Here is a 17242-nt window from a genome sequence, read left to right as displayed (position 1 = left end):
TGCTATAAGGGTACCAAACAGGATTTTGTGTGCACTGGAATTAATTTATTTTATGCAGATCTGATTATTTTTATGAAGTAGCATTCATTAATCAATCACAATGGAGAGTGGCTATGTGGTACATGTTGATTAGCACTTATAAGTACAAATTTCATTGTACTCTGTAAAGGTGATAATAATAACAATAACAAACAAATTACCAGGACAAGATAATATTGATCTTGCAGTGCTTAAGAAGGTTAATGAGTACATGTATAAAATCTTTAATGCAAATTTTTTAAGAAGTATCTGTACACTAGAGAAATTCAGAATTACTGGAAATATCAAATATTATCCCATTATATACAAAGGGTAATCAGGCAGATCCAAGGAACTATACCCCAGTAAGCTTACCATGTATCATCACAGTATTAAGGATAAGATTGAGCAGCACATGGCAAGTACAGTAGTTTTTCTGAACATTCAGAATGGGTTCATATGAGGGATATCATGTTTTACAAACATGCTAGAATTCAAAAAGGAAGCAACAAAACAATATGAGCAAAGAGGTGCATATGATATTATTTATCTTGACTTTAAGAAAGCATTTGATAAAGTGCCACATGAGAGGTTGGGCATCAAACTCAAAGAAGAAATGGGAGTTCAGGGTGTGGTGTGTAGATGGGTGCAGAATTGGCTCAAACACAAAAAGAAGAGGGTGATGGTGCAAAGAACCTTATCAGAATCAGATGAAGTTAAGAGTGGTTGTCCACAGCGGTCAGTGCTAGGCCCGCTGCTATTTTTAATAGTATATTAGTGAAACAGGACAGTTATTTGGGTCCTGCCTGGCTCCCCACTCCTGATGTCACGCTTCCTGCTCCCCTCAGCCCACAGCCTCTGTCTTGGAATAACTCGAGTATATTGCTCCTGCAAGCAAACTATGATTCTTAGCGCGACAAGAGAATTCGCAAAATCAACCGGAATGTTCAAGCAAATGTTGGAAAAAAAACAAAAAAAACAATCTAAATCCATTAAGTATTTCTCTCGTTCACTAGCTAAGCGGAAATAAGGTACTTCCCAAGGCTGGTGCTTGAGTGAGGAGACCACCAAATCCCTTTGGCCCACTGGGTCTCTCACGGATTCACATAAATAAATCACTATCACAAGTGAACTATGATATATAGTGTGATGAAAGAAGGTGCAAAATCAACCGGAATGTTCAAGCAAATTATAGAAAAAAAACCCAATCTAAATCTGTTAAGTACTTCTCTCGTGAAAAGCAAACAGACATACAGACAGACGCTGGATTTTATATAGAGAGAGATTTAAATAGAAATATTAGTAACAAGCTGGTTAAATTTGCAGATAATACTGAGATAGAAGGATTGGCAGATAAGAGAGAATCTGTTGAATCATTACAGAGGGACTTGAACAGCATACAGGCTTGGGCAGATTTGTGTCAGATGAAATTTAGCGTCAGTAAACATAAAGCATTACATGTAGAAAGTAAAACTGTTAGGTCTGAATACACAAAGGGAGGTCTGAAACTTGAAATTACACCTTATGAGAAGAATTTAGGAGTCATAGTAGACTCAACACTATCAACTGTCAGACAGCATTCAGAAGCCATTAAGAAGGCAAACAGAATGTCAGGGTATATAGCACCCTGATGTGTGGAGTACAAGTCACAGGAGGTCTGCTCAAAGGACATAGCAGCAATAGAAAAGGTCCAGAGAAGAGCAACTAGGCTGATTGAGGGCTACAGGGCATGAGTTATGAGGAAAGATTAAAAGAGCTGAGCCTTTACAGTTAAAGTGAAAGAAGATTAAGAGATTTGACTGAAGTGTTTAAAATTTTGAAGGGAATTAGTACAATGGATGAAGACTGTTACTTTAAAATGAGTTCAACGAGAACACGGAGGCACAGTAGGAAACTTAAGGATAAATTTCACACACACTTTAGGAAGTTTTTCTGCACACAGAAAACCACAGAGACTTGGAATAAACTACAAAGTAGTGTAGTACACAGTGGGACTATAGGGTCCTTTAAAACTTAACTTGATGTTATTTTGGAGGAATTGAGGGGACAGGACTGGAGAGCTTTGTTGGGTTAAATTGCCTGTTCTCATCTAAATCTTTCAAAAGCTCTAATGATCTTTAAACCTAAAGAAATATTGGAAGTATATGATTTGATCCAATCTTCACATTTTGGAAATTAAACCATGGACAAACTTGTTTTTATATCATTAATATTTTAAATGACTCAGGAAATTGACACAGGAGTAAAAGAACGATCTAGAAGAAAATAGCCCTCTTAAAAGCCAATCTCTCTCTTAACCACATGGGAATGAAACCCCTTCAAACAATAACTTAGCAAAATAAATTATGAAAATTTCACAGAACTGCTGTTATATCTCACCCTTCTACCTGACCTGGCTTAGTCCCAGACAATTACATAGGAAGTGTAGCCCTCCAGGTGTTTTCTTAAAAGGAATACGTCTGGTAAACCATTAGTCACCACCAATGGATCTGTGCCAGATATGCAGTCTCAGTCTTTAAGTAATTTTCTGTTTATGAGCTGCCACAAAAGACTTTAAAGAAGTGTGTGGAATTTCAGTAACAATTTAAATTTAGAAAGCTCACTTTATTAAAAATTGCTTGCGCATCAAATTTATATATGCATTTAGTATCTGGTTCTTATTTTCTTAATTGAACAGGACAGCAAGTGTTGCAAATAACAGATGAGATCTAGCTAAAATTAGCTAAGTATATGCTGGGCTAAGATTTCAAAAGCAATGCAGACCTTCTTTAATATTTCAAAGAAACCCAACCATCAACCTGCCCAGTTCTTTAATTCATAATCATTCAGACAAGGAGTATTATTGGGAAAGTGGTGCCATCACAGAAGTACTGTATTTTTGAGTTTCTCCACCACAACAAAAATACTCTCATCCATCATCATGTGATTAGATCATGATACAATGAGCAGGGGTCTGTTATCTAAATTTCTGCCAATGGTTCAATATTTCAAAAATGACTTAATGTTATCAGTGCAGTACCTTACATAAAGAAAATAAATTGTAATTGTGAGGGACGTGCAGCCTCTTTACATGAGCATTGTAGTATCTTAAAATCACCTCATTCTTTCTTTAGGAAATTGTTCTTCTATTTTGATAATGAAGCCCTAAATTAGACTCTATAATGTTTCACTGCTCATTAGCTTTTCTTTTTATATTGTGGAAAGATACACCTTGACACAGAAAAAGATCTGGGGCTGCCTCACATATACCTGGAGTGTGGCTACAACATAGGCAAAACAAAAAAGATAAATGTGAGCTTGTTACAAATGTGAGTCCAAAACAGAACTGATTGACAGAAGGAATATGGAGGCTTTTAAAGTCAGGCAAGGGAAATGTCATCTGGAGAGGAACCAGAGATGACGTCAACGAGATCAGGCGGAATTTCCTGTGTTTGGTCTGCAGAGACAAAAGAGAAAGGATTAGCGCACTCTGCCATTCCCTGGTGTGGCATGGAATCACCTCCTATCAAGCCCTTTATCTGCCTCCCATGTACACATGTGACAATATATACACCACTCAAAAAAATGAAAGGAACATTTAATCATCACAGTCTAACACCAAGTTAATGAAGGTTCAGGGATATCAATCTGTCCAGTTTGGAAGCATAAGCAATTGTGAATCAACCTCACCTGCTTTGGTGCAAATGATATTATAAATTACACATATAATTATTTTAAATAGAATTATTACTTACAATAAGTAGTCACTTGGTGTTTTTTTCCTGTTATTATCCTCTGAAGGTGTTTCATGGTGGATGTCCAGTAACATAGTCTTATTCCACTTTCCACTATAACGTCTCTCCAGTGGTGGAGCATCTTCAAATTCTCAGAGACCACTCGCATGTTCTCTTTTCTTACCTGGTAAAGAAAATGGATAAATCACCCCAATTTTAAACATTTCCATGAAAAGAAACATCTAAACAACAACTTTCTTTTGTTTGAAGTATAAAATGGCATATATTATACCATCTAAATATAAATTAATGGCTATTTCCAAGGAATATGGAGAGAGAAAATAAACACTGACTGAGTGCAAAAATGTGTAGCATATATTTTCAATGAGCCCACTATCTTGAGAAAAGTTTGTGGGAGAGAAATTCCATCAAGCAAACCTAAATCTATAAAGTACACCAATATTTTCTGAGCAGGAAGATTTTGGTGCAGAAAGTGTAATTAGAAAATTACCTGGGTCCTAATAAAGTGGCATAATAGTTAAAAAGGACAGTTTAATAATTCACTCATACTAATGTGTGTGGAAATCTTCAACCAAAATTTATGTCTGACTTCACCCTAATCCTTTGCCATTTTAGGTATCCTACCACAATCCCCACCAGAAGACAAAAGCCTACAGGAAATAACCCCAAATGGTACAAATTCTCCTATAATCAGGTGTGTCAATTTTACACACAGGTATAACTCTAACATTTTTCCCAGCCAGACCAATGCATCTGACATGCTGTTGTGTGTTTTGTTTCTGCAAGTCTGCCCACCATTGATGATGACTGTGCCCGGGAGGCCCTAATACAGTTTGCTACTCAGAAATGCTGCTATGGTGCCACTCCAGCTAAGAATCTGGTCTTGATGGAAATCAAGCCTTATGCAACATTTAAAGTAAGCAATTTAAAAGGGTAAAAATTATTACATGAGACTGAGATACCCCTCATGTGCTGAGACCTGTGCCTATATTGTACCTCAGTGATAGTTACGGTGGTTTGATTTCTCTGTTATAGGAAGTGAAACAAGAGTTTGTGGAGGACACAGCTGCTTTGAGAAATGTTAACTCTGTTGGTGATATTTAAAGTGAACCTCAACGGAGAGAATTCATTAGAGATTTGGATTGAGAGAATAAAATAACATCTGGGGGATGGCACTCTAGCCACCGTAAAAACTCTCACACTGTTTCAGTAAGGTGCTGAGGTGTCACCCCCTGCACTCGGGTCCCAATCCAGGTGGTTCATTGCGTGGTGGGTGCGGCAAACGTGCTATCAGCGCATGCTACCAACCTCTCTCTGCAGGGAAGGCACTTTGCTAAACCTTCATACAAATGGCTCCAGATTATGGAATATGCACATTTTCCTTGTGTGTGAATGGGGTTTTGCTCTAAACAAATTGCTTGATGTGTGTGGAGAGCGAGTGTGTCATGAGTCTGCTTTATGACGGACTGACGCTCTGCTCACAGTTTGTTCCTGTCTTGCACCCAATGCTATAAGAATAGTCACCAGTTTGACCCAAAAACTGGATTATTAAATTCATTAAAATCGATGGATGCAGAAATGCAATTTGTGAGCTACAGGGGTATGCATCAACGGCTTATGAACGTGAATTTTTTTTTTTTCATAAACTATTATATCGATAAAAATGATATAGTAAAACATTTACTTTTGTTGCAATTTGGGTGGATGTGGAGCTTTATTCTTTAAACAATTATTATTATTTTTTTTTTATTCAATGAGTAGTTCCCCAAATGCTCCCACTAGGGGTTGCCACAGCGGATCATCTAATTCCATATCTTTCTGTCTTCTACATCTTGTTCTGTTACACTCATCACCGCATGTCCTCTCTTGCGAAATCCATAACCCTTCTCTTAGGCCTTCCTCTTTTCCTCTTGCCTGACAGCTCTGTCCTTAGCATCCTTCTCCCAATATACTCTGTAACTCTCCTCTGCACATGTCCAAACCATCGCAATCTCACCTCTCTGCCTAAAATATATTGAGGGCAGAACATTCCCAAAATATGTAACTTATCAATGTGGACACTGGATGACATCTCCCTATTTATACTTGACACGTCTACTCCTCCATTTTCTAAACACCCTTTTTCTATTATGGGCACTAAGACAGCATCATTGGTTTCAAAGCAAGAACAATTCTGGACAGGATTCCAGTCTCTGACAAGGCACATGCAAGAACATAGCCACACTTGCACACAAACACACTGTCAAACTTTTACATATTAATTTAACTGGTAAATCTATCTTTGGGATGCGGGGGAAAAAAAAAACTGGAGTACACTGGAGAAAAATTGCAGACATCTGAACATCTGAAACTTTTAGGCAGCAGTACAAACTATTGTGTCATCAATACAGTTCAAATAAGAAAACATAAACTTAACCATCTATAATTTTTATTTCTTCAGTATCGTCTAGAAACATTTACTGAAGACAGAGGAGTGAAGTGGGTTAATGAACCGTTTCATGGTAAGAGATTTCTGCTCATACCCTGGCTGCATTGGCCTCCAGTTGGACAAAATAATACAGCAGTTGTATCAATTTCAGGTCAGGATGTGGATGGCCCTGAACGTGGACCAGCCCCTTCAGCTTGGGAAATAGCGGTGGAGGGTCCACCTCTCTTTGTGGACTGTATAGTTGATGTCCCAGTGCCTCACACAGCTTATGTAAAGGTGAGAGATCCAGCCTAAATAGTTTAGGCAGATGTTCAAAAGGCTCTTAATGTGTTGCTGACTGATGTCAGGCAAATAAAATAAGTAGCAGAACTATAGCCAGAGATTTTTTCCCCCAAGGGCCTCCTTGAGATAATTTTCTTCTTGTGAAAAAAATGTAATAATAAAGCAAATTTAACTAAGATGAAGTCCTGCCATATATCTAAACATGTACAACCCAATGGTTTGATGCCATTCCCCATCTTCCTAGAATCTACCTAAAGTGTCCAAGCTTTGCTGCCAGATTTGTTACTCATAAATGTCATTATTTTACATTCAACTAGTGTCAAAAAATATCCATAACATATACTGTATTGCCTATGCAGTGATACACAAGTTTTTTTTAGCAGAAAAGCTACCCACTTACATGTAGCTGGTTTGCAGTTCCTATCTGGTTAACTAATACAGGAGGCAAATGTGATCAGAAGCCCTTTTTCTCCATAACCTTCTAATATGAAAATATATGGAAAAGCTGTTTTTAAGTATACCAGCAGTATCCAAAAGCAGGAAACCAATAACAGAATAGCATGCTTATACTTATACTTTGTAAGTGAATAGTCCGAGTTACCTTTACCAGGCTTAGGTTATTCTCTTTCAGGTGTGTTCTACCTGTAGTGGGCTTTGCACGGTCATATGTTACGTCTGCGGTGGACTTGGACGGGTATGTTTAATATTTTAACACTGAGCTTCAAAATACCATTTAGATAGATAGATAGATAGATAGATAGATAGATAGATAGATAGATAGATAGATAGATAGATAGATAGATAGATAGACAGATAGATAGATACTGTATTAATCCCAAGGGGAAATTTATTTTTATATACTACTCTTCACTGAGTGCAGGCAACAAGTTCAAAGGTAAAAGGCAAACAGAAACTTTACAAAGTACTAATTACATAACACGTACATATTAAAGACACAGATTTGAAGGATGAGAGAAACTTCTCCAGCCTAACAGATGGCAGCAGAGAGACCCCATTAGGAGTATGTGGGAAACTGCTGTCCACGAAAAGGGAAAAGGCAGGTGAATAACTTCCTTGGAGGCCTATACCTTAAAAGCTTTGTTAAGGTTTATAGACATAAACAAACCATGAACATTACATTAGAGGGAACTATAATAACCTGGCTCTGTGGCTTTAATAAACTGCTCTTTACACCAAAAAATAATTCCATGGCTTGGCCAGGAAGTGAAACTGCAATGTGCTTTCAAGGCCTTTGTTTATTTATGTATAATCTGGAAATAAAAAAAAGTCAGGCTTCTGACAGAATGTGTATCATGTCACCTTTTAAGCCAAGTAGTAGTGCTTTAATCAGCAATGATTTTTAATACTATATATTTCTATACTATATAGTAGATAAACAAGTTAAGGTACTGAATGATAATTAATAGCAGTCCTTTATTTGTGTCATATGCTAGAGGATACATTTTTTTCATGTTCTGCATAAACACATATAATAGTCTTATCTGTAACATAATAAACATGCCATGAACTAATTCTTACCTGCACAGTGCCACCATACAGGTCTTGGATGCACAAGGGATTCAAGTTTTTAGGACTTGTATGGACAACATTGATTGATATCTACATACCCAGCTTCCTAAATAGACAAAGAAAGATTTCAAAAGTCATAATTTCTGAAATGTCTTTATAATGTTGTGTTGTTTTCCTAGAGGACATGTATTTCGTGTGGTGGAACAGGACGCCAGATGAACAACACCTTTTGTTATTCTTGTAGTGGTATGGGACGGTCCAGGTAAAGATTGTAAATCTGTGTTATTAATAAAGAAGCATACTAACAAATCAAAAACTAATATATGGATCAAATGCTTTTCTGATACTCCATCAACCCATTTTAAAATATGCTTAACCCAATTATCTGGTCACATTGAGCTTATTCTGGCATCACCAAGCAGAGAGTAAAGCATCCATCTAGATTGAGCATGGTGAATCCCACACTCTCACACTAACTTATGCCAGTCCAAGTGATAATTGCCAAACAACTTTACATGGGAATCTTTAAGAGTTCAAGATAAAACTGAGTAAGAAACAAAAAAAATGGTAGGATAAGGGGAAAATGTGCAAATTCACACAGCCAGGTAGGACTGGAATTCAAACCTAGCCTTTTGAAGCTGTGAGGCAGCACAGTCAACCTCTCCAGCACTTTGTAACCCAACTTACTGTAGTCTTATGAAAATATGACATTATATCTTCCTTCTTGTTAATCAGCATGAATATATAAATGTGTACAGTTAAGATTTTTATCCAAGTTGGGAAGAAGGAACTATACCCTCCATATCAAAATGAGAACATTACAGTATTTACAGAGTGAGGGATACCATGTTCAGCCTGAGATTACTTAGTACAATGACATAAACAATATGGTAAACCACGGACAAGTATCCTGTCCAGAGATAACCCCTGTCTTGTGCTCAATGATGCAGAAGGCTCTTGACACCACAATCCTGAACTGGATAAGCAAAACCAGAAATTGGATGGATGGAGCAATGAATGGAAAACCATGTGGAAACGTTAGTAGCAAAGTGTAAAAATGAATTAGGTTTCTGTATATTATTATGTATGATGAGGAGAGAACAAATGTCTGTGGCCACCACCTGCCATTCCCATTTTGGGGGATGTCAAGCTGTTGCCTCTCCAGTGTACCTGTTGTCACTTTCATTTGTACCAAAACGGGTGAAGCTGACTCACAATCTCTTATGCTTCCTAACTGGACAGACTGATATCACTGAAGCCTAACTGACTTGTTGTTATACTGTAATGATTAATTCTTGTTTTATTTTTATTTTTTATATGTACAGTACCAACTAAAAGTCTGAACACACAGAGAAATATTCACATTTTTCATGGAAATTGATGCTTTTTTATTAAGATACCATTAAATCTGTTTAAAAATACAGCCAAACATTACTAATGTTGCTAATAGTGATTGCTGCTTATTTATTATTCACATATGAATTCAAAGCCCCATCTTCAGCAGCTATTCCTTCAGCGACCTAATGGTGAACTCATTTGTCTCTTATCCTGAGTCAGTCATATTAAATGCTAATTGGTTACTGAAGAAACCTTTGTAATTGCATCAGCACCGCTGAAACTTTTTATTCAGTTCAAAAGGTTTGCAAGGCATTGGCATTCCTAAACTTCCATTCCGTTACCAAAAATGGCCAAAATGATACAAGTTTCTCAATAAACATGTCAATGTATAGTTTTTTGTTTTGTTTTGTTTCTTGCTAAGAAAATGAAGATATCATACAAAGTTGTCTATTGCTGTATTGAGAGAGAAAAGAAAACTGAATCTAATCAAGATAGTGTCATCTGCAGCAGAGAAACGAAACCTCCGGGATGCTGACCATAATACCCTTTTCCAGTTGTTTTCCATCCTGTGTCTCAGTTATTTTGCCCATTTTAACATTTTCTTTTTAAGATTACATCTTGCCTAAGGAAGGGGCCTGAGTTGCCTCAAAAGCTTGCATATTGTAATCTTTTAAGTTAGCCAATAAAAGATGTCATTTTGCTTGGCTTTTCTTTACATTCATAATGGCTAACATGGTACAACACCCTAGCACTACAAGAAGCAGTGAGCAGACAGTAGTCAATACCTAAAATGGAAACTCGAATTAAATGGCAATGACGGTATAAAACTGTATCTAAATAACAAGCTTGATTTTGGTGTCCCAAGACAGGCATATAAGAGGCAAAGGTTGTATATAAAGTTTAGCAATTATCCCAGCATGGCCCCCTCTTTGTGTTTAGACTGTTTGGCTTCACTGGGTTTTACTTAAGAGTGCTCAAGAGTAAGTTTTGGTATTTTCCAAATCAAAGTTATTTCTTCACAATCATGGTATGTACAGTATTAATTTGCCACGTGAAATTGAGTTCTAAACAGATCCATTTTTTTATATTGTAAATTTGAGCAATGTGTGGCTGGTTGTTGTGTTTTAAAATGGAGGTGATGGGGCCAGGGTCCAAAAAAAATCCTTAAAACATACTGAATACATTTATTTTCCGTGTTACAGAGTGTTGATTGGCATTGTGAGATTGCACACATACCGGTATTGCAAAAGAGTATATCCATGTAACTTTAGGATGGAAAGAAAGTATACAGCAAAATATTTTTGTGAGATTGAGTCATTTTAAAAGTTGGCTAGCTGATGCTTTATCTCACTGATCATCCACCTCTACTGCAGTCTTTCAACTCCAAGGGTCCCGCCTCACTTCAGAAAGACATCTCCAAGTGCTGTTACTGACATTGTCCAGTGTTAATGCCCAGATGTGAATTCCTATCGCTGTTCTCTAAACATTATGAATAATAAATCACCATATATTATAGTATTCACTAAATGTCTACCAGGAACAAATAATGAAACTTACTAATTACATTTACTCAAAAAAGTTGTCCTCACTCCTTATCCTCAACAACAGTGCTTTATAGTGTGCTATAAAATTTGGTACAGTAATTGATTTGTGGAACTTCAATCCATTTCATCGTGGTTTGACTCTATTGCTTAATCTGTCTTTTTCATTTTCTTAATTTATATATACACAACATGCCACAGAAAGTGTGTAATGCAGAGTGCTGATTGGCCCTTGAGCTTAGTATAGATGTGCATGTGGCCTGGACCCTTTGAAAAATCTAGAGCTTTTATAAAAATTGCAATTCAGTGTAATCATTTCAGTTCAGATTTCTTGAGAGGTTTGCCTCGTCCATTGTGAGAGATGGATGCCTAGAGGGAACTGCATTAGTAGTGGCGATACTTTACCTTTTTTTGTTTTTTTTTTTTACTGTCATTCTAAAGTATCCAGTATTTACTCAACCCGAGTGGATTTAACTACATTATATGGAAGTATATTTAAGCATGTGCAGCAAACATAGGGCACAGAAAGAAAAGGAAAAGCAAAAGGTAAAGGAAAGGGATAATGCATCTTAAGCTTCATCAAAGTCTAAACTGGCCTCAAGTTCACAGTAAGGCCTTCCAAAGACTGGCCTGGAACAGGTAGGCGAAGGAACAGGTCTGCCAGGACTTGACAGAACATCAGCTCCAGTTCAGTTTAGACTTCTTGTTATATATACAAAGTACAATGAAGCTCTTGTGTGCATACTTCAATAATATACACCATGCTGCCACTCAGTGTGAATTTCGCTCCATAGGCTATGTAAAATAACACATAATGCAATGAGCTAAAATTAGGCACGGTTTATGAAATAAACATTACATAATGTGAGAGTGCATGTGTTGTTAAACCATTGTGTCTATATGTGATTCAGTATAAGCGGCAACATTGCCTACAAAAACGTAAAAATGTATATGATTTAAGTACAAATGGCAAAAGAAAATAATGTGCCCAAGTATGCATGCACTGGCAGCAATGGCACAGATTTTGAATCATGGCAGTTGCACACTCAAATTTGATGATTTCAAGGCATACAGACAACTTTGTCACCATATCAGGCACTGGGCACTCTTTTGTGCAGAGCAGCATTTGTTACAAGCTATGGTAGAAAATATCCTTTGAAGAAACATTACTGCAGAGAAAAAAGTTGGATTTTTATGAAAAAAGCTACATAAATCTACCAAATTGGTGGCGCACCTGTTGAAAATGTGAAAACTCAACCTGCAATAGCCAGTGCCATTAAACAAGCAAACAGGAAACATATCCTTACTTCAAGAACAAAAGTACCAAGAATCTGCAATAAAATTCATTACTTCCAGTTTACTTTTGTTGTCACAAGCATGCCTCAGAAATGAAGAAGCACATTTTAAAATTGAAACCTTTGATGCTTCGAAGAGAATGTATTCAGTGAGTTTTGAAGGCTTTTGTTTTCATGTTTGGAGTCCTGTCACATCACCTTTATTTTTAAAAAAAGCTAAAAAAGTTAGTTTTTTTTTTCAAAATTAAATAAAAAGCTTAACTTAAAATTGCTTTCTAATGTGGAAAATTAATATATACAGTACCATGATTATGAATAAATAACTGGCTGAAAAAAATACAGAACTTATCCTTAAAAACCTTAATGCAATAAGACATGTAACAGTTGCAATGATGTCTACCATTTACAGTTTTCCCCAAAATCATGAGGTGTCATTGCTGTTTACTTACATGACATTTTATGTAAGCACTTCATCTTATGCTCTCCCTTACTAAATTAACAGATTTCCAAGGCAGGTGTCAATGGCTGAGTTTTAACTGATTTATGTCATTTTTCTTACATTAGCTGTTACTCTTGCTTTGGACGGGGTCGCATTACTTGCTCTGATTGTGCTGGCAATGGAAAGCAGATACGCTATGTGATGCTGACTGTAACCTGGTAAATATCACAAACTGAACTGACTCTATCAGGAAACGTTAAGTGTTTTCTCATTTAATTAAAAGATTGATAATATATCCAGTGTTAATTTGCTTGACTAGAAACAATACTTGGTACAGTGGCATTTGTTTTTACTTGTAGAAACTCTGTTTTGAGTTGTTGCCTGTCTGTCTTCTACATGGGCTGTGCACTATATAGTTTAAAGACAGTCCTTCACCGTCCATTCTCCAAATTTAAAAATTGCATTGGTAACATAAAACACTCTCACTTGGGTTTCAGGAAAAATAATATCACTGAATATATTCAAGATCGCCAGACAGGATTCCCTTTGAAAAAGTTCAGTAAAGTCAACGGCGACAACATTTTTTGTGATCAAAGTGTAATGGTAAGGCATCCAGTATCCACCCTTTTCTCTTGCAAGCAAGTATTTTAAAAATGCTGATTGAATTTTAAAATTCATATATGATACACTGTAAACTGGGATTATATACCCATGTTTGTCAATTGAAGTGCACTCTGCAGTAGCCATCTTAGGGCACTATGGCTATTCCTTTGGGCTCTGTGCTAGGATAGACACTCCAATGTACCACATATGTGACAAGTATTAAAATTCTGTGGTCACATTTAATTAAAAAAAATGGCGGTTGAACTCACCCATATATTACGTCTTACTCTAGCCCTGTTCAGGTATGGGATTCTGTACGGTTGTTGATAGGGTGCTTCAAAAAGAATTTTTGTGAAGAAATCCATTTGTGTCAGAGAATCATCTCTCTTTGACAGTAGCATTGAGTTCAACACCGACTTCATTTTTGTTCTATGTTTAGAGTTCTGGCTGGAAAAGATAAATAAACCTCACTAATTACATTCCTCTCAGGTATATCCAATTGTGGGATTCCCAGAAGAAGATATCAGTGAAGCATCTCGAGTGACTACTCAAAAGCACCTGGAGATGTTTTCAAGCACAATGCGCATCCACCAGCAGGTAAGCTTTTCTCGCAGGAAACATTTTGTGTAACGCTGGAGCTGAGGTGTCAGCTATCTCAGATTTTAAGCTCAGAATGTACATCTGTTGTTTGCAGCGTCAGACAATTGAACGGATTCCACTATATCATGTTATCTACGATTGGAAAGGAAAACAGCACAGTTACTACATTTATGGCACAGAGAAGAAGGTCTACGCCCCAGGATATCCAGCACGTTGCTGCTGGTTGTGCAGCATCTTATAGCAAAAAAGCAAATGTGAAACGGCCATGTTGATACAAAAACCAAGAAAGCTGCATCCTGTTAAGGCCAGCCTTTCCATTTAGCAAAGAACAAGTGATCGTTTAGGAGTACCATCTCACAGACTGCTGTCTATCCTCTATCTTCTAGCCCAAAAATTCCTAATCCTGTTCCTGACACTCCATATTAACTGAGCTTCTAACAGCTACATAATGCTCATCCATGATTAAAGAACATTTCGCTGAATTACTATTGCAATGTAAGAAACAACTGCCATGGCTATTTCATCAGCAGCACAGCCGTAGATGATGTTATGTCTATGTCACTCACTAAAATCGTGTATATTTTTGGGCAAGAAACTGTTGTGATAAAATGGAAGACAGAACAAGAAGTCTTTACGCAAAAGCTTTGTAACAATTGCCCTTTACATGTTTCTGTCATGGAAAAGGATAATGGAAGTATGTTACAGGAAACAATGACTGGGTTCTGTTAAGAAAAGCACTGCAGAATAATTAAAGTGCAATTTTGAAAAAAATGAACAAAGTGCTCTATTTTGTATAAATATTCTGATTGTATTCTTCATGCAACTGTAAAATAAACACATTTGTATCAGTAAACTATCTTCTATATGTTTCTGCCTGTCTAACCCTTCCATTATTAACCCAATAGATGGCTCTGGCCATTTTGTCTCTTTTAAAGATTAACATTGTAGATGCCAAGGTGAATGGACTGGCTTCCCGACTGGGATGGAGAGTGACCCTTTACCTGGCTGGCAGACCATATTAGAAGGAGCTGCAACCCGGCCAGGATGGTTAACAATCTTTATTTCAGTCAGGGTAGAAGCACAATGGATGAACATGGCAAATATGAATGCCAGAAGCAGTTCATTCCTCCTCATGATAATTGGCAGTGTTCCTCCAGGCTGGTCCCAGCTAGGACTCCCACAGGGCTGCATGGGAGTTGGAGTGTAGAAGAGCAGCCCTGTCAGAATCCTTGCATACCACTAGAGGGTGCTGCTGGGGAAGGAATGCCCTTGTCTCTGTATAACCCAGAAGTGCTCTGCATTCTAGGGTCCACCTCAGGGAGTCAGAGTTGGGAGGCAGTGGGCAAAACTCCCTTGTAGGGTGGATGGAGTGAGAGAAAGAGAGAGAAAGCATTTACTTTGGGTGTTATTGTGGTATTGTAGTTGTGTTCACCATTGGAAGGTGTTGGAGAAAATAAAAATCCTTTATATGTTTGATATTGTGTTTGTGGTTTGAGTCTCACTGTTGCTTTCCCGTACTGGTTACACATAAAATAAACATGTTATAAATGTTATACTCGTATTTAAATTTTACAAATGTACTTGTAGTTGTTGGTTGTGTAACAGCGGTATATTGCATTTTAGCATCAGACTGATGTGGATACAGGAAACTGGTCACAATACATTTAGTAACTGGGTTTACTAAGGCATGACAGAATTGGACTGCCCTCCTGTGTTTGTAGGCAGCCTTGGGTTCATAATCATACAATTCTTGCAGTTAATGTATCACAGCATTTCATTAGAAGAATTTACTTTGCTTTAGCTCTACTGCTAAAGAAACATCTACAAGCATGGATTTTAATTGAATAAGACAAGAATTTTTGGTGGACTAAAGGTACCCATCAATTTTTAATTTGTCTTCCTGCCATTTCTTTTATCGTTCATTAGAAAAACAAATACAGCTGCATATGACATTGAGGTACCTGGTGAGATATTGGTTACTGTTTTATTTGACCCAAATGCTTCACTGTCAGAGGCCTGTTAACAAAGAAACACATTAAAGCCAAAATATTAGGAATTTCTGAAAAATTGGATTCCAAGGTGAGACAAGTAATTATAATTCATTGAGAGCTTCATTTTACAGCACAGACTGAACTGAAAAGAAGACACTGAAATGAATGAATGGAAACCTGCAGATGCCTTGGCACTCCAGGACCATGGTTGCCCACCCCTATACAAGGCCTACCTTTCATTTCAGTCCCATTGATCCTATATTAGTTCTGTTATTTTATGTTGTAAAACACAACAGGAGACAGGAAAAGAGCTATGGATCTCTTAATATACTGGGTAAAAATTAAACAGCATAAGAATGATTACCTTGCAATTAGTGTATTAAGAGATGGTTCAGAGCTCCTCAAAAAAAAGTATTGTTAGTTTTAGGTGGGTGGGTTCAGCACTATGGCTTTTTAATTGATATCAGCAGACTTTATGGTGTATGATTTATTAAAAGTAAATAGCCAGGGTATGTCTGAAAAGATGATAGTAAACACGTATATTACTCAAAACTCTTTTGGAATATTTAGGATGTTTATGGATTGATCCAAAGATAGTTTGACAGGAAATACAGCATCAGCTTTCTGTGCCCCCAAATTACAAGTGTATATAAAGAAGACTGTCTGATTATGTGTCAGTATTTACAACTGAGCTCATAAACATTATTCTACAATGAAATGAAAAACTTTGTCCAAACAAGTTACTTACAGTATCTGTTCTTATTCCTTTGGTGTCTTACATAATATTAAAACTGGTACTTCTTCATCAAGGCCAGACTTTCTTTTGGAAGTGACATAAACATTGTATCAGTTGCAGAATATGGGTTTGGGCTCATGAATGGGTCAAAGGAAATTAAATAATTGATGATTTGGCTAAAACAAAATGACACATAACAATCCTTTTATTGATTCACAGGTGACATTTAGTAAATCAGAAAGTAATATTCCAGTGAAACTAAAAATTGATGAGATGTGTCAAAAATTGTGTGATGCTGATGGTAAGGGAAGACTATGTAAAGAATACAAAACAAAGTTGGATCCAGGGACAAAAAGGGCAAAACGAGAAGGGAAGAAATTATATTACATCGTACACTATTCAAGACAGGACAGCATCAATCTGGAGTATGTAGATCTTGTAATCAATTAGATACAGTTGAGTATATTGTAACGATATGGGAAAGAAATTGCCACTGAGCCAGTGTGTTCTATAAAACTTTTAAAAAAGGGGCTACACAGAGGAGACACAACAGCCACTCTTACTAAGCAACATCTGGAGTGCTGGGGAGGAGGGACTTTGAAAAGGTGGTTCAATATGAGAGTGTGTTTAACTCAAGTTATGTGGGATGGTTTTTGTTCAGTGCTTGTTTGTTTGTCCTGACTACGTTGTTTTTGGTCTGTTAAGTT

At 37.0% G+C, this 17242-nt stretch overlaps 1 protein-coding gene across 2 annotated transcripts in view; it reads left to right on the top strand.

Moving 5' to 3' along the window:
• The window catches only part of LOC120540450 (protein SSUH2 homolog), a 30938-nt gene extending 16294 nt beyond the window's left edge, over positions 1 to 14644 (top strand). Inside the window, exons 3-12 of one of the 2 annotated variants that reach the window (XM_039771273.1) lie at positions 4368 to 4446; positions 4539 to 4668; positions 6193 to 6253; positions 6332 to 6456; positions 7094 to 7156; positions 8172 to 8254; positions 12731 to 12823; positions 13103 to 13208; positions 13698 to 13805; positions 13903 to 14644. In XM_039771273.1, coding sequence (XP_039627207.1) covers positions 4368 to 4446; positions 4539 to 4668; positions 6193 to 6253; positions 6332 to 6456; positions 7094 to 7156; positions 8172 to 8254; positions 12731 to 12823; positions 13103 to 13208; positions 13698 to 13805; positions 13903 to 14049 — 995 coding nt within the window. In that variant the 3' untranslated portion in view covers positions 14050 to 14644. The remainder of the gene's footprint in view (positions 1 to 4367; positions 4447 to 4538; positions 4669 to 6192; positions 6254 to 6331; positions 6457 to 7093; positions 7157 to 8171; positions 8255 to 12730; positions 12824 to 13102; positions 13209 to 13697; positions 13806 to 13902) is intronic. The other variant, XM_039771274.1, reaches the window with a different exon arrangement.
• The last annotated feature ends 2598 nt before the right edge of the window (positions 14645 to 17242 follow it).

This window comes from Polypterus senegalus, chromosome 12 (assembly GCF_016835505.1).
Source record: "Polypterus senegalus isolate Bchr_013 chromosome 12, ASM1683550v1, whole genome shotgun sequence".
Taxonomy (NCBI): Eukaryota; Metazoa; Chordata; class Cladistia; order Polypteriformes; family Polypteridae; genus Polypterus; species Polypterus senegalus.
The sequence above is the reverse complement of the archived record's forward strand: the minus strand, read 5'-3'. Positions and strand labels throughout refer to the sequence as shown.